The sequence below is a fragment of the Magallana gigas genome, chromosome 7 (assembly GCF_963853765.1).
Source record: "Magallana gigas chromosome 7, xbMagGiga1.1, whole genome shotgun sequence".
Taxonomy (NCBI): domain Eukaryota; kingdom Metazoa; phylum Mollusca; class Bivalvia; order Ostreida; family Ostreidae; genus Magallana; species Magallana gigas.
In genome coordinates, this window is record NC_088859.1 from 3,910,967 (window position 1) to 3,935,040 (window position 24,074).

Below are 24,074 nucleotides of genomic sequence, written 5' to 3' on the forward strand. Positions count from 1 at the left end.
TGTAATGATTTTATCATGTGTTACGTAATAAGGTTTTTATGGCGGCCAAAAGTCAAAAATTTTGATCACCAATATCTCAGAAAGGAAAAATATTTTGAAATGCAGTATAGAAGAAAAGATGCTCAAATGATGTACTTAACAACATGCAATCTTTAAAATTTCGTTGAACGGCCCCAGTAAGGAGATAAGGGATCGGCCCCTAATACGTTATTTACCATTTATCTTAAGAACGGTAACAAATTTCTAAACACTTGCTGAACAAAATGTGTTAAAAATTAAAAACCCTTGCATTTGATTTAAAAAAAAGGGGCTGGTCCCTTTCCCATGACAAATTAAAATCAAAGCTTTATGATTTCATCGACAGTTGTTTCTTCAATAAAAATGGAAGTCGTAAAAATGCTTACCTTCTCATTTGTTAAAAACCATTCTTATTGCACACACAAGTACTCTGAAGTTGACATTAATAAGATGCTTGAGCATCTGATAGACACCATCTATGTAGTTTTTGGAAATCAAGTCTTCCAACAATCTGTTGGAATTCTCATGGGTACCAAATGTGCCCCATTGTTAGCAGATCTATTTTTTTTGTATTCTTATGAAGCAGAATTTACTCAAAAACTTGTACGTGAAAAAAATAAATCACCTGCTGTGGCCTTCAACTCAACATTCAGGTATATCGACGACGTATTATCAATTAACAATTGTTATTTCCATACTTGCGTCGACTCGATACATCCCAGTGAACTTGAAATAAAAGATACCGCAGAGTTTGCGTCATCTGTTTCATATTTGGATATTTTACTGGACATAGACATTGATGGTAACCTAACAAAAATACTTTATAATTAGACTCTTGTTGCTATAGCAACAAAAAGGTCTTCCGTTCTTCATGTATTAATCTGTACAAAAAATATATTTCGTTTGTAAACAGAAAATGGATATTATTTATATTGTAAAGGAATTCCCAAGAAATAAACAAAACCAAAAGACAGAATTTCAATTTTTGAGTACTTTCTGTGACGACCAGAAGTTACGCTGGATCATACAGAACATAGTAAACATAATAATACATTGTTTTGTCTTTCCCGAAAGTTCGGATGTTCAAGTTTTTGGTAGTTATAATATCTAGTTGAGAAAAGGTTTTTGTCTCGGGACCGGAAACAAACAAACGGAAGTGATCGATTTAAGAAATTAAAAGTAGATATTTTAATACATTTACCTACTGTTCATCACGTTGAATAAAATGTTAAAAAAAACTTCTATCGCTTGAACGCTTTGAGTGAGAACCGGAAGTGACGTACGACCATATGAAACCCGTTAGACACACGCCCAATCAAATGTCCGTTATCCATAAATGTTTTGTGTCTTGATCTCTCATAGTTTCTGAGATCGTGTGGGTACTTTGTTTTTCAAAAAGAAGGCTATCTGAATAATTTGAGACGTTTCACCGGAAGTAGAACTTTTTTTTTTATGTTTTTTTACAATGTGTAGATGACCTTTTGTAATTCTATAGCTTAAATGTTACTTCCATGTTAAATAACCAAATTATTATTAAAAAATCAAAATAAGATGTACTTACTGTGACGACCGGAAGTTACGCCGGGTAGAACAAAATAGTGTTAACACATGTACTTACATAGGTCTACCATTCCACAAAGTTTGGTTGTTCAAGTCGTTACCGTTTTTGAGATCTCGTCGATATAAGGTTTTTTGTCTCGGGACAGGAAACGGACAAACGGAAGTGCTCAATGTAAATTGTATTAAATATTTCTTGTATACTTGCCTTTTGTAAATTATTGTTGATCGAGCACACTATAAATATCAAAGGAATAAAGTTAAACTGATAAACAGCTCCATTTGTTCGAACTCTTCCTATGTGGACCGGAAGTGACGGAAGACAAAATGAAACCGGTTAAACACATCTTCAATCAAATGTCTATCATCCCTGAAATTTCGTGCTTATATCACTTATAGTCTCTGAGATCTCGAGGGAACAAAATGTGTTTTAAAAAAGCTACCTAAGATAATTGAGATATCTCACCGAAAGTAGAATTTTTTTGTTGATATCACATCGAATAGATTTATACTTATATATTTATTATATGGAAAAGGAATTTAATGCGTAAATTATTTTTTAAAGTGCTTCCGGTGATTACCGGAAGTTACGACGAACAAAACAAAATAGTTTAAACACATCTACAACTATAGGTCTATCATCCCACAAAGTTTAGATGTTCAAGTGTTTGCCGATTCTGAGATCACTATGAAACAAGGTTTTTTGACGCGGGACAGGAAACGGACGACCGGAAACGAATTTTGAAAAAATGAAGAAAAAAAACCTCGAGATATTATCATTTTTAATCATCCCTAAAAATTTCAAGGAAATCTATCAAGACATCTCTGAGAAATTCTGCCGACAAAAAAGGAGAAAAAAATAAGAATAAAGAAAGAAACAAACAAACAAAAAACACACCAATCACTATAAGGTCTTCCGTTGGAAAGGAAGACCTTAATAAACGCGATGACTTCTATTTTTCTATAGTCAACTTTCCTTACTTATGAAGCAATATACCTTCATCACCTGCATATGGTGTTTTTGTCTCTCAGTTTATTCGATACGCAAGGGCGTGCTCTTCGTATGGACAGTTTCTAAGACGAAGCAAGCTACTGACAAACAAGTTGATAAAACAGGACTATCAATAGTCTCATTTAAAGTAATCTTTTCGCAAGTTCTATGGTCGATACAACGACCTTGTCAGCAAATACAATCTTCCACTGGGTCGCTGACTGACGTTTTTCATACTATTTGTTAGACCATACTTAATCACTTAATTGTCTACGGACTTTTCCGTTTTTTCCCGATTACGACTATTTGAATCATAAATGAGCTAGATCCTTTTGTATTACAGCACAGTTGGATATATGAATGAGTCAATGCTTCTTTGGGGTTCAATGGGGGAATTTTTTTAAGTAAGATAAATAACTCGATAGTGTTGAATAGTTTAGAGAAAACATCCCCTCCTCGGGCCTTCGGCCCTCGGAGGGAATGTTTTCTCTAAACTATTCAACACTATCTCGTTATTTATCCATTACATAACCTCGAAAGGCTATGTCATAATATATTATGTTGAGAGTCGAAGTACATGGCATTCCGGTTATTAAAAAACTCACAAGCTTTCAAAAATGACAATGAGAGGTAAACCGATAACTAGTTATATTGGAAATGTTAATTCAAACATATTTTAATGAAGTTATATTATGTATATCCTAAAAAAACTAGTAATAAGAAAAGAAAATAGTGTTCATACAGCAGATCTAGAAATCAATAACGACAAATTAAAATATACCAGTATATTATAATTCAACATTATGTTATAATAACAAACATTTAAAACAAACAAGTTTTAATTTATTTTTTTAAAAAGAGACCACCAGTTGGAGCCATGCGAGACTTGGCAATATGCGATGTAAAGTTCTGTTTGGAACAACACTGTCATTTCAATGGACTTTGTTTTTTATCCTTCAAAAATAATTTTAAAAAGTACATAATTAGTCATCTCTGGGTCATCTCTCCATCTATTTTTAAAAAGCGACTTTTTAAATGTTGAAATGTGTTATCTTTACACGTTTCAAATTTGTGGAGAGAAGACCCAGAGACAACAAAATCATTTAAACACAGTTGTAAATAAGTAGGATTTTGCATAAATTGCATCGTGTTGCTATATTTAGACCCATAATATGATAAAACCTTTTGCATTACAAATATTTTCCCACTCATTCCACATCCAACAGAAACCAAATAACGGTTATAATTCGAAAAATATTTAAAATTAATTGAAATTTTCACTTTCCTTGTGCGCCCAGATTCCTGCCGAATGTACATCTTAAGCGCCCACTTTCTTTTCAATGAAACATTTTATGTGCTTTATTTCGGCATTATATTCTTACGCTATAAATAAATAATAAAACAAATGTACTAGTAATGTATTAATAATATTTTAGAACATTGCACAGCGTTTAAAGTGCAGTGTAATATGTTTATTATTATGTACCTATCTTATTTACCAATACTTATTATTCATATGAATATTGGCAAATAATACAATACAAATCCTTTCTATACTATGCGAAAACAGCGGGGTATATATTAATTATATAGTGACAAACTGATGGGAAGCATAGTAATGCTCAGCAAAATATGGAGTATTATGCTTAAAAATTATACTTAGCATTTTCGCTACAGGTGGAACAGTGGAGATAACCGCGCTTGAAGTAAAAAAGAAAGGAGACATCAAAGAACTTGTTCGATCAAATGATTGGAAACTGGGCAGTGGCAATGTGGACATGGCCTTTAAGAGCCTACTGGCGGAGATAGCCACAGAGGAAATGATTGAAGGCTACAGCAAAAAGTACCCGGAAGACTACCTCGACCTGTTCATGAAATTTGAAATAAAAAAATGCGGCTTTACAAAAGGACAAGACCCAAATTCATATCTCATAATTCAGATACCTGTCACTTTGATTTATGAATGTCGAGACACTCTTAAAACAGACTTAAACACCCTTATTAACAATTCGAAATTCAAAGGTCTTGTCATCTTGAAATCTGACAAATTGAGAATTAATGTAAAATTGTTTGAAACTTTTTTTCAGTCGGCTTGCGATGGAATTATTAAACACGTAAAAGAGTTATTTCAGTCTCCCAAAGTCAAAGATGTCAGTAAGATTTTGATGGTTGGTGGGTTTTCTGAGTCGTTGGTATTACAAGAAGCAATTCGTAACGCTTTCCCAAATTGTCAGGTTATTGTACCTCATGAAGCGGGTTTGGCTGTCCTACGCGGGGCAGTTTTAATGAGTTCTATCCCGGGGACCACATCTCATCGCGTTTCAAGGCACACATATGGTGTGGACATGGATGCTAGATTTGACCCAATAATACACAAAGAGTCTAAAAAGGAAGTCATAGATGGAGTTGAATACTGTACTGGTTTATTCGACAAGCTCATAAAAAAAGGTGAAAAATTTCTTCCCGACAAAGCATCAGGCCTAAAATTTTACATTCCAATGACCCCAAAACAGAATTTTGTATTATTCTATATTTTCTCGTCGGAAGAAAGTGATCCGTTATACACAGAACAGTGTACTTGTCTCGGAAAGATAGTAATACATGTACCAGTTGGGTTGAAGAACCGCATATTATCTGTGCAGATGGGTTTTAATTCCACTATGTTAACAGTAGAATCAATGGTGTTGGAAACAGGAGAAAGAGCCGCCGCAAAATTTGATTTACTAGAAATTTAGTATAAGCAGCAAAACACATCAAATGATGCATTCTTGTAGTTACTTTTTCAGCAGAGAGAGAGAGAGAGGTATTCCTGTTAAAACTCCACTCTCAAATTTAGTTTCAGAATTTTTCTGTAAACACGGGCGTCGGGGGAGGGGGGGGGGGGTAATCCTATACTTCCAAAACAAAAAATCTGTCCGGTCATAACATTTTTTTCCCACAAATAATGAAAATCCTAATAGGGGGGGGGGGGGGGGGGCTAGTATGCCTTTGACTCCAACTTCTCAATCTTTCAAATGTACATTACGGATCAATTATGTTTCCTGCGATAAAAAGTGTGGTGGGGGGGGGGGGCTGAACTCTCTATTCTGCTATGTGCCTAATGGTTAGGTCTTACTTAGCAAAATAAGTGGAGGGGGGGGGGGCTAAGCCTAACAAATAATACAATACAAATCCTTCCTGCTCTTACATTCTTATAAAGAGACTTAATAATATGTAATAATTTCCCTCCAAAACCCTCCATTTGCAATTTATACCATAGTTTTGATCTATCAATTAAGTCAAAGGCCTTTGTATAATCCACAAAACAACAGTACAATCTTTTTTTGTTTTTTAAAGTTCTACTTATGAGATTCTGTAGTACAAATATGGCATCAATTGTACCTACCCCTGGTTTAAAACCAAACTGAGCATCAGTGATATTATATCTCTGGTTCCATTCTAACAATCTATTATTTATAATACTTGTAAATAGTTTTGCCAAGCAACTAACTAATGTGATACCTCTATAATTGTTTAAATCTTGCATTTCACCTTTTTTAAAAATTGGTACAATACAACCTTTTGACCAATTGTCTGGGTAAAAACCAGAGTCGAATATATTATTAAAAAATCTACACAAAAATAGGTATCATAACCTCTTTACATTTTGAAAAAAAATTCCTTAATTACACCATCTTCAGCATTACTCTTGTTACTTTTCAGTTTCAAAATAGCTTTCTCAACCTCTAATTCTGAAATGCACACATCTAACTCTTCATAACATGATAATATTTCATAATCATCACTAGTGTTGTCATAAGTAGTAGTATTTACATTTTCAAAAAGGTTCTTAAAATGCTCAAAAAACTCTTTGGCACTTACATCACAACTGATTTTTTTATTATTCTTAAATAAACGAAAAAACTGCTTTGGGTTACATATTCTTAGGTATTCCATTCTGTCTCCCTGATATCGTTCGTAGTTATGCTTAAACTTCTGGACTGTTTTTTTAAAAATAAATTTATAACGTTTTAATCATGCATGTACCGGTATTGGTTTATACATTTTAATAGTTTTAAAAATATGTAATTATTTTGGAGAAAATTGATGATCTACATTCTTTTAAAGATATTCTACGGTTATTTTCATTTATTTATTCTGATTTAAGGCAAAATCAAGGCTTCTTTAAATAAACGATTTTGTAATTTATGTAAAAAATAATATTGGCGATGAATATCATTTTATTATGATATGCCCAGCCTTGAAAGAATATAGAAAAGCCATCAATGTACTTTAGACAACCAAATGCTTTCAAATTTTTTGAATTATTTTCATGTAAAAAAAAAATTTGGGATCATTTATAACTTATGAAAATTGATCAGTATAATAATAAATAAAAGAGTCAATCTCCAGGTTGATGTGTACGGTATGCACTATTGCTTTTTGTATATATTTTCTCTATTTTGTTTGATACAAATAAATTGAAATCTATTTTCTATGACAGTGCAATATGTTTAGCTTCAATCTACTGACTCGCAGGTCCCGAGTTCGAATATTGTGAGACTTTTTTTTTTATTAATAGCAGTAATATTTTAAAAGTTCCTTTTTTCTCCAGAAATGTGGGGCTTGTATGCAGAACTTTTACCAAATGTAGATGACCCTAACGAGGGCTAGTTTTTTTTTAGCCCACTTCTAGAATAAATCAATTTTTTGACAAAAATAGAGATATAGACTAGAAAAATAGTCAAATGATATACTAGTGTGATAGTGTGTTTATTAATAGTTTAGTTATTGTAATTTTTCTTTAGTATTGTTGAAAGTTATGAAATAACTTTCAAGGTTTAACAAACTAATAAAAGTTAAACTAAACCATTTAAATAAATAGGAAAATAAATATGTATAAGTTTAAATATGGAATTTCCAGATCATAATCACTCACACCTTTAACCTTTGAACTGAAATAAAATATAAGTCTAGTGTTTCATTGGTTAGATTTTCCCGCCATGTCCAACGCTTTGGTCCAGAGAAGTCACAGTATGTGTTGTTATACCCCTGTAAAACAGTTACTATATAACTCTATACGAAAAAAGTCCAGCATTTTGACTGTTTGGCTGGAACTGTTAGATTTAAACTGTTATAATCGATTGTTAAAATAGACTGTTGACCGGTGACGTCACATTCCGCGAAAACGTGTTGTTGATTAGAAGGGGTATAACAAAACAGTTGCTGACTGTGTCTCGGGCAACAGTTGATCTGTCGAACCTTCGGCCTTGGACAACAGTTTGCGAGACGGTCCGACAGATCAACTTTTGCCCTCGACCCCAGTCAACAACTGTATATTATATTCTTATCTTTATTACTAAATTAAAATAATAGACTCGAATTTTTGGGTTTTAATACCGAGAAATCCATGAGAACTGTCTTTTGTTTTATATATTTTAACAGCATTGGTACAATGTACTTGGAGATTATCATGCTTCGCTAATTAATAATCAACGAAAATCCCTTTAAAAAATCCGGAAGTCGTCTTTATTTTTCAGATTTTACAATCTTCCGCATGCGCATTAAATCACGTTAAATCACGGGATGCTCTTTAGTTTATAGTTTCCACAATATTACATTTGCATGGATAAACTCAAAAAACAATTATACAAATACGTGTAAATTTTCATTAAAAATTTGCTATATATTCTGTTCATGAAAGGAAATAAGGGAGATAACTCTAATTTAGTGCGTTTAATTTGAAAAATCCCGAGAGTTCTGAATGTCATCATGGTGTGCAAATCTGATGTATCTATTTCGACATAATATGCAATATCAACCCGTGCACGCACGGGTCAAATCTAGTGGAATATTAAGTTTCAGTGACAGTAAGTTGACATTTTGGCAATATACAGAGTCCTTTACATTGTTTTTGTATAATTACAATTATTAATGTATAATTTTGAGAAAAAAATAAATGAAAGAGAGAAATTGACATGTAAGATTAAAATTCAACTATCTTTTTTATACATTTTTAATATTTACACCAACATGTACAGATATGTTAATATATAATAGAGATCTGTCTGTTATACGCTGAGAGTGAATCACCATGCAAATGCTATGACGGGATTCAATCCCATAGTTTGGTATGTTTTGTATATCGATATTATAACATTATTACAGTAATATGGAATGTGGAAGTAATGTCCTCATTAGTACATGTATTACCATATTGTACATGTATATTTGAATTGTCAAATATCAAGGAAAACAACTCTTAATCATATTAATATTTTGTGTAAATTGGTACATGTATAAAGGACTATATTTGGTACGGTTTAATATATGCCCCCAATTTTAACCAATTTTAAAATAGTGTTGTATAAAAATCAAATCTCCATAATTAAGTGGACATATGATGCCTATCACTTTTATCTTGAATTTAGTCATCGTTACTCATCTATGTTTATCTACATGTATGACTTACCTTAATGACCCAATTCCCGCAATTTTGCAAGAAATGAAAATATTGTCGTTTTTTCTTTATATTTTGCACTCGGAAGAATAGAGCGCAGGTCTGCTCAAGTACGATTTTAACGTAATGCTATGTTTTTCTTCCTATAATTATACACATCATACTAAAAAATGGTACTTGAGCAAACCTGCGTTTGATGTTTCCCAGTCTAAAAACCATCGGAAAACACCCATATTTTGCTACAAAACATCAATTTATCAAATTAAGACAATTTTTATGACGTCATTTCTACATCAAGACGTCACTGTGGTGATAACCTTTAAAACACTTATTATCAATATAATTTCAAATACTAGTATCTGCCATCTTATTTTTAAAGCTCTTCAAAAAACTTAAATTTTCGGGGCGAAAAATGCGTAATACCACACATAGTCCTTACAAAACTGTTATTTATAATTATTACTAATTCTACATGTAAATTATCTTTTTTCATGTATATGATTTGTAGGATCCAGAATTGAATTGAATTGGATTGAATTAAAAATAATAATCATTAGCAAAATGAAACATCAGACTTATTTATTCGTCAACACTGCCTCCCGCTTCACTAGTACTTTATGACTAAAAATACGATATCAAAAAGTCAGGTATATCTGAAAGGTACGGAAGCGTATTATTGATACTTGGTAAATTTTTTCTTTAAAATTCCAACCTTAAAGTTGGAATTTGCAACTTTAATCTTGGAATTTCCATTCTTAAAGTTGATTTTTCCAACATTTAAGTTGAAATTTCAAAACTATCATCTTGGAATTTTCAACTTTACACTTAACTTTACACTTGGTAATTCCAACTTTAATTTTGGAATTTAACTTTAATCTTAGAATCTTTTAGTTTGAACTTTAAGGACGTCGTTTACTCAGGGTTTGAGTTCTCAAATTCGGATTGTTATAAAGTTCAATGTCATGATACAATTTGTTCTTAATACTAGACGTATTTATGAAATGAATTATTATTGACAAACCATTCGATATTTTTATTATATTATGGAATTAGGCTAAAAAAAAAGTTGGACTCTTAGCACAACAGAGGCAATTCGGACTTAAATTTTCAGATTTTGTTTTTCACTGAAATATTTTTTGTAGTACTGTAATATTCAAGGTTAATATTTTATTTGTAAGTGAACATATTTTTGCATATTTTCTGTTGGTTTTATCTCACTTTTTCTTCTAGATATTCGAATGGCTCACACTACAAAAATATTGAAAAATTCTTAAAAATGATAAAAGACTCCATATCTCAAAATTTTAATCATTTACCTCATATAACTTTTATGCGGGCAGAGTAAGGTCAATATACCTAGTTTAAAGCTATAAATGTTTTAGTATTATCATCACTCAATTTTTTGTAAAATTGAATCAAAAAATGGTAGGAATTTGAAAACTGATAGAGGAAATTTGGACTGGAATATTCATAAAAATTGTGAATGAAAACTTAATGCTTTGTGTCTGTTTAGTGTCACTGCCATTCATAAACTGTATTTCATTTTAAAAAGAGTTTAGCAATTTGAATTATTTTCACAATTAAGAAAATTCCAATAATAGTGAATTATTTTGAGGGACTTTTCTTAAATTTTCAAAAAATATTTAGTGGCCATAATCTCAAAGTTAGGTCATTGACCTACTTTAATGAAATTGAAAAATATTACTACAATGATAGGTCTTTAACACACAATAAATGGTTTTTCATTATCATCAGTGGAATTTTTTTTTTTCATTCTGAGTAAACGTATACCTTAAAGCTAGAAATTCACACATTCAAGTTGAAATTTCAAGGGAAAAAATTTAAATTGTGGCACCAATACGCCTCCTTAGGCGAAAACAGATTATTTTGTCGGGTGGTTTTATAGCAGCTAAGGGTTTATATGGCCCATTATATTATTTATGATACAAACAAGTAGCTAAAGTTCATGTACTTCTATCAAAATGTGTTTTTAAACATGACGTACTAAATAAACTATTATTTAAAAAAGTACATGTTTATGATATTTGACAAGTTTTATTCATCTCGTATATGAAAATAACATAATAACATAATCTGAATGAAGATGATATATGAAGATGCAGTGTGCCTATAGCGATCACCACTTCGTCGAAACAGTTCATTCAGATTTTCTATAGACAGCGCTACTGGATTACTGGTCTCCTCTCACCAGATATTTTACAAAATACGTATACACAAAATAGGTTTACAGACAGTAATATTATTACAAAATATCAGCAAAATCGGTCAAATAACTGATTCTAGATTAGTGCTTCAAATAGAAGATTAGTTTAACAGAAAAGATTTGAAACGCACCTTAAGGGGGATGTGCGGCTATCTTGTACATTTAAGGATAAGAATGTAAACATTTCTTGAACTGGCTTGTTTCTACCCGAAACTGGCCAAAAATGCTGCCAAAAGATATAAAGGCAATAGATATGAAGTCCTACATATTGTTTTGTTTGAAAGGTATGCATACAAAAACAGGACAATGCCTTTTTAATCACTCCGAATAGGTGTCGAACTGCGCAGTACAGGTTTATTTTGAAGATTTAAATATCTGGAAAAAATATGAAGGGGGGTTCATTGTTGTCCTCTCTACAACCATTTGTTGAGGAAAAAGTTTGAATTTTGCTCATTTAAGTGGTAACAAATGTACAGGATGGCCGCACATCCCCCTTAAGACAACCCTAACTTTTTCATCCCACAAAACAACCTGTTTCTGACAAAGATCCATGATTCAGTACAAAAGAGTTTGTTTCTACAGTTATATGAATTGTACAAGAATCGTCTGGCTTGCCTGTTACAGAGTTCTTCTATCAGGTCCCACATCATTGATGACAGAGGCCAAGTCTGATGTAAAGGAGACATGTAGACAGAGAGAGTTAGATACTGAGACTGTAGAAGGGCAGTCCTGGTCTTCAAACTCAGAAATGGCTGGGGATATTAAACGCACACAATCTATTATTAGCTGCAGGACTGCAACACAGCTCCCGATTTGAAAACATTTGGATGGACGACCTGGGAGCTACAGTGCCTCCCATAGTAAAAAACTGCAAATTACTGCGCACAAAAATGCGTTAGTTTTGGACTGACTAAACACATTTACGAACACATTCTGTACAAATATTTGATCCCAAAAAATTCTTCGCACATTTTACTTCAGATATCGTCACTTCACTTGCTTCTGAGAGTCTTTTAAACACCATTACCAGCCCTGTAAATTAAAGTGGTGCACGTTTGTTTACATTTAAAAATGGCGACTCTCGATCTCGACGTGAATAAATATACTTCATTTCTGAGGTCGGTTATCACGTTTAAGAGAAAATTTGAGGCAAGTAAAGTGACGATATCAGTAGTAAATTTGCTGAAGAATTTATTGGTGCTAATTACAGTAAAACACGGTTATAGCGAACACGCTTATAATGAATTGACGCTTACAGCGAAGTGATTTTCATTCCCCTTGACTTTATTTCTTGTTGTAAACTTGACGGATATAACGAATTACGCTTATAACGAAGTAAAATTGCCCGTCCCTGGGACTTCGTTATAAGCGTGTTTTACTGTATTTTTACAGAATTTGTGTGAAAAAAAGGTTAATAAGTCCAAACTAGCGCAATTTTTTGTGCTCCGTAAATTGCACTTTTTTACTATGCACTGTAGCTCCCAAGTCGTCCATCCGAATTTTTTCAGACCGGGAGCTACAGTCCTGCAGCTAAATCTATTATCTAAGTGAGCTTATACCAGAACAACAGTCTGCTCTACAAAAAAAGAGTAGCTACATTAGATATCCTAGTGTTTGTAATGTTACACTTCCTAGAGTTCTTGTGTTACAGACACATTGGTACAACATTATCACAAGCAGCTCTAGATGAGCTACAGGTCTTGGTCCACCATAATCAGGGATTGTATTTAGATGATATAATCATATTCATACATGAGATAATGAGATAATTTCCTAGGAGATCCTGGGGATCACAAATCACAGGGAACCTCCAGACTGGTTTTTCATGTTTTGTATAAATATGTACATATATTTTACAAGAGTGTTAGAATTTGAGCTCAAAATGACATAATCATTTATGTTAAGAATGACATATTTTGACTAAAGAATTTTATGTCAGAAGTAGAGTTATATGTTAATATCAGACACCAGATTCAACTGCCATTGTGTATAAACAAACCATAAGCTCTGTTTTTGTAAACATAGCTGATACATGTATATAGGTAAAAGTTTATATTATATACTTGTTTTTTTTTCGAATTCTTTTTAAAAGTTGTCTATGTTTTTACACGCGTTTTCGTGTTATGTAATTGAGAATAATCATGTTTGTATTTAGAATCATCTAAAGGAACTAATAAATGTATTTAACTAGAGTGTAAACTTGTGTTACTAGAAAATGTATTTAACTTGAGTGTAAACTTGTGTTATTAGAATTGACTCGTATATACAAATTTTCAATATACATGTACATTTGTTTTCCTTTCTATGGTTATATTTCCACACACACACACACACACACACACACACACACACACACACACACACACACACACACAAATAAAATTTTGGTTTGTCATAAGAAATACATAAAAGCATTGAAAAAAAGTGAAATTTATAACGATATTTTCGCAAAATCGTGACTATGCCCCTTTAAGGATTTTGCGAAAATATATTTTTCCTAATCTAATGTTTACAATGTTTAAGTAAGGCAATTATAATAAGCAACCAAAATTTGAGTGTCATTTGTTGAGTTATAAGCGAGTTTCAGAGCTTACAATTCTTTGGTATGTAAACAAAGCTTTTGTTCACATTTTAAATGTTGGAGTGAAAATTCCAGTTTTACACCTAGAATGAATGTGTTAAACGTCAGAAACTGTTTCTTTATGCTTTAAATGAATAAGAGGATAGACAAATCAGCTTGAAAAAGATGTTTAGTAGTGCATTTATATTGAACCTATGTAAACAAAAACAGGACACGAGCCTTGTTTACATGAAAAAGAATTGTGAGCCCTGTATCTTGCTTATAACTTTACGACTGACTCTCAAATTTCATTAGATCATTAGAAATGCATTCCTAAAGCATTGTAAATAGGGATGTCAATTTTACCCGGTTGGCTTGGTTGATTAATCGGAGCCTTCAGTCGAGCGATAGCCGAGTACTCGTTTATTTATTTGAAACTGTGTGTCCTAATTCTACTGAAACATACACCGTAGCTTAACCATAAAACTTATGATAATACGCACTATAAATGTATTTGATTTCAAATAAATTAAAAAGCACTTCATCTAGATATCCGTTAGCTTATATCTTACTTTTTGGTTGTTGATTTTAATCAACTCTCCTATGCAGTTACTCTGGCAAACCGAAAGTGAAACAGTGTTTGGACCTAAGCACAAATCATCACCGCTGACAAGATTTAGTTCTTGAAAATAATCGATAAATTCGATGTAATGTATCTTGAAGCATTGGCTTATTTATGAATACCTTGAAAATAGTCAGATGTTAAATAGCACGAACAATTTAGATATTTTTTGCAGTGGTATGTATTCATACGCCGGAATTCAATAAAGTCTCGCAATCGCAACTTCTCGGGCCTTTCCGGCAGGCTCGGAAAAACACCTCGAATGTATTTACATTACCGGATGTTAGAATTTTATACAAAATGGAGTCGCTTCCCATTAAAATAAGTATCGGCTAGAAAGCCTTATAAGTCGCTTCTGTGTTATATTTTAGGGTATATTATTTACTTTAATGAAGTCCACCTTAAATCTCAACCGATCATAAAATGTGCTGTATTTATATCAAACATCTCAACAGATCGTAAAATGTGCTGTATTTATATCAAGTTTTATAAAAAGGGGGGTTGTCATTTGAGGTGTTTTTCTGAGCCTTCCGAAAAGACCCGAGAAGTTGCGATTGTAAAGTCTCGTTTAACAATCGGCTGTCTCCGTAAATCTCCGACAAGCAGAGAGTCATTCTATATTTAGAGGTCGCGTCATCAAGCTATCACGTGACCTGGTGTACACATTCTCCAATCGCAACTTCTCGGGCCTTTCCGGCAAGCTCGGAAAAACACCTCGAATGTATTAACATTACCGGATGTTAGAATTTTATACAAAATGGAGTCGCTTCCCATTAAAATAAGTATCGGCTAGACAGCCTTATAAGTCGCTTCTGTGTTATATTTTAGGGTATATCATTTATTTTAATGAAGTCTAGCTTACATCTCAACAGATCGAAAAATGTGTTTTATTTATATCAAGTTTTTTAAAAGGGGGGTTGTCATGGACGCCTAGGTAATACATTCGAGGTGTTTTTCCGAGCCTGCCGGTGTAATGAAGAATAATGACCCCCGTAGAATAATGACCGGGGGTCATTTTTCGACGTAGAACCCCGGTCATTATTCTACGCAGGAAAAATGACCCTCGGTCATTATTCTACGTAGAAAAATGACCCCTTTGCCCGAAGAATAAGTGTCATTTTCATAAAAATGAGCACACTCCACATGAAGAAAAGTAACTCCTGTAGAATAATGACCCCCTTGTAGATTGAAGTTTTTCAGTATATTTTTTTCATTATTTATGAAATAGTCTTTACACTATTGTAATTTTTACTGCTGCAGTTTACAGAAAGTAACAGAAATTATAATTCATATTCCAATAAACTTAAAGTGAAAGAATGGGTATATCTTAGAAAATAAAAATCCTTCCGTTATAACAAGACTTTGCCTAATATATTGAACTATGTACAACTCCAACAGGACACGAGCCTTGTTTACATGACAAAGAATTGTCAGACCTGTATCTTGCTCATAACTTTACAACTGATCCTCAAATTTCATTTGATCAGCAAAAAAAGCACAGTACAACACGGAAAAATAAAGCAGAAATGCTTCGCTCCCTGCGCGCCAACACTGATGCCGAATCCGCGTCAGGTTGTGATGCATCTTCAGAAACTGACTCCGAACCCGAGGATTCCGGTAAAGGATAGACCAAATACTGTCACCCGAGTTATAAATCAATGACCACAATGTTCGTTATTTGGACTCTCCTTAGGAACAGCGGTATGGCAATTATATGTACGATTACTAGTAAATGCACTTGCTATGTTCTATATTTTATACACTTGATAGTTATTTTAATATACATTTCTAAGTAATGGAAAAAGTAAGCTTTATATCAGTAAATGTTAGAGGTCTAAATCCAGACATAAAAAGGACAAAAATATATCCATGGCTTTATGAGAAAAAAATAGATATGGCACTTCTGTAAGAAACACATTTTGTTCAAAAATATGAATGTAAATACAACACTGGTTGGAAAGGGAAAACTGTTCATGCATATAGTGATTCAGTTTTTAGTAGAGGTGTAACTACTCTTTTTATAGAAAATCTTGATATTAAAGTTATGAACTTTAAAAAGTCATTAGATGGAAGGAAAATGTTGTTAAACGTTGATATAAATGGTGAAATTTTCTCCATCATTAATGTTTACGCTCCTAATATATTAAACAACAGACAAATTTTCTTTACAAAATTAAAATCTTTTATAGAAAAAAATTGCTTAAATGACAACATAATTCTTTGTGGGGACTTTAATTGTCAAATTAATGATACAAGTGATAAAAGTTTACACGTTTTGAAAAATATTCTGAACAAATTCAACTTAATTGACTTTTGGAAAATGAATTCCCCGAGTTGAATGGTCTAACATGGTATGATGCAGAAAACAACCCTAAAAGTAGGATAGATTATGTACTATTGTAATGTGTTTTGTGGGTTCTAACCACGAATGATATTAATTTTTCTTAATGTTACTTTACGTTTAGTTTGATTATTATAATTAAATGAAAATCACTTCACTTTGATCACAAATATGATTGAATGATATAATAAATTTTCCTTTTAACCCTCTGTGCTTGAAACCTTTATTTGTCTGAAACTCTACGTTCCAGCAAGTGTGCTGAACCAAAGCCTCCCAGACCGCAGTCTGAAACCTAGTGCCTTAAGTCACCCTCCCGGCTTTGTATTATTTACTAGTACAGAACCGAAGAATATATAAATCTCAAATGGTCCGTCTGCATTAATTTGAGACACCGCAAATGAGACCTATAATTCTTACCCGTAGAGTTCCTTTCGCTTCTGCAGCTATCCGCCAACTGAACTCCGTTCAATAGCGCGCCGGATTTTATAGCCTCTAAAAAAACGCTTTCCGTCACGTGACTCGGGATCATCGTAACGTTTTATCTAATAACCAAACACAGAGGAAATTATCTTATTCAATGATGCTTTAATTAGAATATTTACTACACTATTAAATGAAAATATATATCGTAAATTTGGTGGATTAATAATCAGGAAAATTCCTGGCACTCATTCTAAAGGAAATCGCATGTCTGACCATAGGTTTTTAAAATTTCACCTGAACTTATCATGTGAAAAAAGAGGCCCAGGCTACTGGAAGTTAAATGTGTCAAATATAGAAAACGATAAATATAAAAAGGAGATTCATAAAATCATTGATAATTTAGATAACTCCTTGAACCCAGTCGAAAAATGGGAATGTATTAAACGTAAGATAAAAGCATTTTCTATTAATTTTTCGAAATATCAACAGAGATCAATTAAGAAACGGAAAAAGGAAATTGAGAAAGAAATTGAAAATATAGAAACTAGTAAAACTGAGGAATTCGATTATAAAAAGCTTAAACAGTTAGAAGCAGAATTAGATTCTATTTATGATAAACAATCAAAAGGTGCACATATTAGATCTATAGCAAGTTGGGTAGAAAATGAAGAAAAAAAACACTTCATATTTTCTAAATTTAGAAAAGCAACATCAATCATCAAACGTAATAACGGAACTTTTGACTTCAAACAATGAAAAAATTCATAATACCAATTCAATTATGGGGGAAATGTTTAAATTTTACCAGAGCTTATACGCAAGTAAAAACATTGATAATAAAATAATTGATGATTACTTATCTGAAATCAATGTACCAGTAATAAGTGAGGATAATAAACGTATGCTAGATAAATTTCCGACGTTCGAGGAATGTACGGAAGCTGTCAATAGTATGAAACACGATAAATCGCCTGGCCTTGATGAAGTGAATTCTATCAATGTTTTTGGAATGTAACTGGCCCTTATTTTTACGATGCTCTTAAAGATATATATGAAAATAAAATAATGACACACACATAGCGGCAATCAGTAATATCGTTAGTGTTTAAGAAAGGAGAAAAGAATTCTTTAAAAAAATATCATCCAATTAGTCTTACAAATACTGATAACAAAATCATAGCTTTTGTTTTTGCAAAAAGACTACAGAAGATCCTAAAAGACATAATCAATGATAACTAAACTGCATATATAAAAGGAAGATACATTGGAGAAAATGCCCGGCTTATATTAGATATATTTGAATTTTGCGAATCGGAAAACGTGGGGGGGGGGATTCTGTTATTTTTAGATTTTGAAAAAGCATTTGATTCGGTTGAATGGAATTTTCTTTTTAAAACTTTAAAAAAGTTTAATATCGGAAATTTTTTTATTACATGGGCAAACATTTTGTATACAAACCCTATTTTCAAAATGAAAAACAACGGCTGGCTTTCAAAATCATGTTCAATGACAAGAGGAATAAGACAAGGATGTCCTTTATCAGCTCTCTTATTTCTTTTTGTTGCAGAAATATTGGCGACTAAAAAAATCATCAAAACACAAATGGCATTAAAATAAATAACTATGAAATTAAAAGTATACAACATGCAGATGATTTAACAGTGGCTATGAAAGACGAAATCTCAACGAAGAATACTTTAGAAGGGTCAAAAATTAATACTATTAAAACTGAATTCATATTGTTAGGAGATATGAAAAACGAATTTGAAGAACTTCGTGGAATCAGAGTAACAAATAAAGCAATTAAATGTTTAGGTATTTATGTAGGCCATGAAAAGGAAGAATGCTATAATAAAAATTGGATGAGAATTTATCATGACATGGAAAAACTATTTGAATCCTGGAAACGAAGAAAATTAACACTCTTTGGAAAAGCATGTATCATTCGGACTCTAGCTATTTCAAAACTTGTATATACTTCGTCAATACTTTGTCTTCCTGATAGCAATTTTATTAAAAAAATACAGAGATTGATTTTTAACTTCATTTGGGAGAAAACAGAAAGAATCAAACGAAATACTTTAATTGGAGACATAGCAAAAGGTGGATTATCTATAGTAGACATAGATTGTAAGTTAAAATCATTAAAAGCAGCGTGGATTCCAAGATTACTTAACTCAAAAGGCATCCTATTTGATATTCTTAGTCACCAGTGTAAAAACTTAATATCAATATACACTTTCTTTTAAAGTGCTCCACTACTAAAACAGAGACCTTAGATAGCATAAAATTACCCCTATCCTACAAAGAAATATTTTGTTGTTTTAATGAATGTAAACGTGAACTGCACTTTGAAAAAAGATCACCTGATGATATTTTACAACAACCAATATGGAATAATTGTAATTTAGTATATAAGGGAAACTCCGTTTTCTTCGAAAACTGGATTAAATCAGGAATACTATACATTAAAGACTTGTTTGACGACGAGGGTAACTTCGGACGATTAGATCATTATGCAAATATTATTAATAAATCAATTCGAAGACTTTACTCATTCAGCAATGTAAACTTTATAAACATACAAAGCGTAATGAGTTTCAACTTCCCTCTGGGATATTACAACTTGACTGGTGAATCTAGTAATTTTTTCTATAAAAATCTCATTGAAAAAAAGTTTTGTAAGCCTTGTTTTCAATCAATACTGCGTAAAGAATTTGAAATATATTATGAGAAGAGTTGGAAAATTATATATGAATGCAAGATTAAAGATATAAAAGATAAACATGTAGCCGAATTCAGTTACAAGCTTTTAAATAATATATTATGTAATAATGTATATGTGAGTAAATGGAAAAAAAGATATATCAAATCAATGTGTACACTGTAAACAAATAGAAAATATAAAACATTTGCTTTTTGAATGTAACAATGTTAAAAACATATGGAATACTGTAAGTAATTTATTGTCATTCAAAATACAATGGAAACATATTGTTGTTGGTTTCTTCTATGTAAAAAGCGATAAAACTAAATCTCTAAATTTACTTATCACTTATGTAGCTTATAGAATTTACAAACAAAAAATGCTATGTAGATTGGATTCTATGAATGAAACTGAATGTAATATAATAATTATATAATCATGTTGAAAAATCCACTTGTTTTTATGCCTCAGTTTTACGTTTTTTAAATGCAAATGCTGAGTGAAAGTTTTTTGAAAATCTGTCGAAGATGATGTGATATGTCTTATTATCATAATGTAAAATATTCTATTATCCTAAAACTACTGAGAAGAGACCTGTCTTCCAGTAGAGCTGTTATAAAAGGGGGGATATGGGCTGTAGAACAAAGTAGAACCTCTTAATTAAGACAGCAAACTCTTTTTTTCCTTGATTTTTATAACTTAATAATATAGACAACTACAGTGTGCAATTGTAATATAGTAGACTGTTATATACCATGGATACATAGGGTCTGCCTATGTATCTCTACACCCGGAGACTGTGTGATTGATAATGTTGTCTACCAGGTTAGGCAAGATATTACATTTACATTTATTTAAATCTCTATACATTGCTAATTTAGCCTTATGTGTACACCATTTTTTTACTTGCTTTGTGAACCTATGCTATATGTATATACATGTGTACTACACTCAAACATTATATGTGGAATCTATACAACTCTAAATACTCTTTAAAGTATTTTTTGATAAGCAATATAAAATTAGATGACAAAAATAATAACCATAGTATTTTAGGTAAGACAATGTGCTGCCTTGTAGATAGCTAATTAGATTTTTGTGCTTGAAGTTATTGTATACTTTGTTTGTTCTTGTCAATAAATAAATTATCAAAAAAAAAACAAAAAAAAATTTCTAAAACGTATTTTTTGGTTGAATATTGTGAAAGAAAATTCTAAACCGGTGAAAGTATTTCAATTATAATATACTTTAATCCACATTAATATTGACAGATGTTCCTAACCACTTTAAGGGGATGAGAGGGTGGGTGAATTTCTCTCAGTTTGGGATACATAAATCCTACCTGGGTATTAGTTAATTTTCCCCTTTATTTATTTGACTTAGTTTTGCATTAAAACGAATAAATTCACTTATATAGGCCTATAATGAAATATGTATGTATTTATCCTTCCATCATGATATTCAGGAAATTTTCTTCAACTCAGAAATGAAAAGTCCCCAAGATGTTTGGGCCTTGGGACTTAGAAACGATAACTCTTACCTGAGGAACTTTCATACCAAATAAAATTGTAAATATTTTTTTGCGTTTATTTGCAATAATTTTCATTTAAATTTTTAATGTCACAGTTATTAAAATACATTTTCTTATAACATCAAGCAGCTTTTTCAGATGATTTGTCAACAGAGTAAGAAAACATGAAAAATTATGTTTTGGGGAAATACTAAAAAAATTGCAGTAATAACATTTTTGAATGTTAAGAAGTATTATATTTATTTTAAGGTGTCCGAAGGAAATATCCATCATATGACAAAAATTTTTCTCTCAATTTGTTAATAGTTAACTTTTTTAAAATTATTTTACAAAAACACGAATAACCGTTTAAAAGTTCTTTAAAAGTACCAAGTACCCCTATCACCATTTTAATATTTGATAAGTATATGTTTCGTGGTCTTCTGTTGAATATTGGATTTAACTGTGGGTGTATAGAACCAACTTAAATCTCTGTAAACATTTGTGAATTTTTACAGCGAATCTGAATGGGTCAAATAAAACCACGTGATCTATATTTTAATAACAAGAACGTTAGCAGGTCTAGACTATGTAGGCCATGAATCGGACGGAAAATACGTATAATTACCTTAAATTTGGATTGACCCAATCCCGGTTTTTCAAAGTAAGTTTACTCTTAAAAAATCAAATGTTTGGTTAAGTTATTTGTAAGATAAAATAGTGTTAGAAATCTATCATGAGTTATGAAGACGTGATGTTATATGGTGTATGTATATCTTGTATGTCGACTCTGAAATAGATGCAACCAGTTACATGTGTTTTAAGTTTGTATTCATGTTGGTCTAGTGAAAAATGAAATCTTTACTAGAGCAACATGAATGCAAACTTATAACACATATAATACTTAGGTCACATTTATATTAAGGTAGGGCGAACAAATTTTCATTGTATCGTCAGCTTAAGAAACATGATCGCAAAAAGCTAGTGTCGGACGACGCGGAGCAGTTACGATCATCGAACGTTCAGCGTCAGATTGATTTTAACGGTCGGCCGATTAACATTTTGCAGTTGCTCAATGCTTCAATTTATTGACAAAAAAGTCTGCAGCAAGGCGTCGTTCACCTGACTGCCGTTTATCGGTAGATTTTCTGTCGTCAATCGGTGTTTGCCGGCCGACATTTAAGAAAAATGCAAATGCCTAAACCTCGACCGACCGACGACAGACATAAAATATCGATGGTCGGACGATGATCGAGGGTCGCTCGACAGACTAATCAACGACTGTTTAAACTGAAGAAGTCGGCCACCGACGCAGAAAAAATTGTAACTTGCCTACAAGGACACGAAATTGGTCGGCCGACGAAAAAAGAGGTCGATAACAACCAACACCCCTGCGAATGTGTTCGGAATGTTTTCTTTATCGTTGCTAAGTATGTAATAAATCCAGAGGTGCTCGAATGAAAGTTCACGAGACTTCACCGAGATTTGTTCAGTTCCTGTGAAATTTCGAGCGGAAGTATAAGTGTTCAGATAATATTCTCAAAATACGTAAGTACTGGTCATTTTTCATATTATATCCTACATGGATTTATGTTAAAACATGAAAATCTTTAAAGATGTATGTCTCATATCACCATCTATCGGTTATTTATATTAAACGATAATATTCAGAACAGAGTTATCGTTCGTGTTTAACCACGTGTAGAGTGGTTGAAAATATAAACATTGGGTTGCTTAATAAAATCATGGCCATGTTTAATGCTTGTGGTGTGCAATACCATATTTTTAGAAAAATAATGGGTGTCTGTTTTGCATAAAAACTTTTTCGAGCCATTTTCGAGGAACATTCTGCATAAAATAATATAATCTGTTTCACTATTGGTGATAACACTAGATCATGCGCGGATCGAAAATTAATCCTCGGGGGGGGGGGGGGGGGGGAGGGGGGGTGTCTACAAACATGTTAATTGTTGCAACAGCAGACAAAAATAGTTTTTGTTTTGTCGCATTTATTTCTAGAACACATTTTATCCACCAAATAAATTTTAAAATCAATAAACCTCAAGATTTTATATTTGACTACAAATACCTAGATTCTATGAAATCTATACTACTATATTAAAATAATAGACTCGAATTTTTGGTCTTTTATACCGATAAATCAGAAGAATACTGTCTTTTGTTTTATATATTTTAAACATCATTGGTACTTGAAGATTATCAATTTGTTTTATTTTTTCTCAGTTAAGCCTCGCTTATTAATAATCAACGAAAATTCCCCAAAAAATCCCGGAAATCATCTGGATTTTTTGGAATTTACAATTATGCGCTTGTGCAATACATTCACGCTAACGGGATCTTTAGTTTATGTTTCCACAATATCATATTTGCATGAATAAACTCAGAAATTATAACACAAATACGGGTAAATTTTCATTGGGCATTTGCTATATATTCTGTTCATATATATTAATGATTTCTAATGAGTGAAAGTATAAAATAACAAATATATATTTCAACTAATTATAAGTACTTTGTGATGACAAAAAATACTTGATTACATGCAAAAAATTTACATTATAATTCTTAGGAGAGTGAAGATAGAATCTATTTTATCGTAAAAATGAATAATGTCCTACGGACCCAGTTTTACGATAGGATGCGTTCCGTGTATTGTCTCTG

General features: G+C 32.0%; 1 protein-coding gene across 1 annotated transcript in view; it reads left to right on the plus strand.

The window, feature by feature from the left end:
- LOC117684257 (heat shock 70 kDa protein 12A-like) overlaps positions 1–24,074 on the plus strand; it is a 68,648-nt gene that overhangs the window by 12,191 nt on the left and 32,383 nt on the right. Inside the window, exon 4 of the mRNA XM_066067738.1 lies at positions 4,244–4,409. Within this exon, the coding sequence (XP_065923810.1) occupies positions 4,244–4,409 (166 nt within the window). The remainder of the gene's footprint in view (positions 1–4,243; positions 4,410–24,074) is intronic.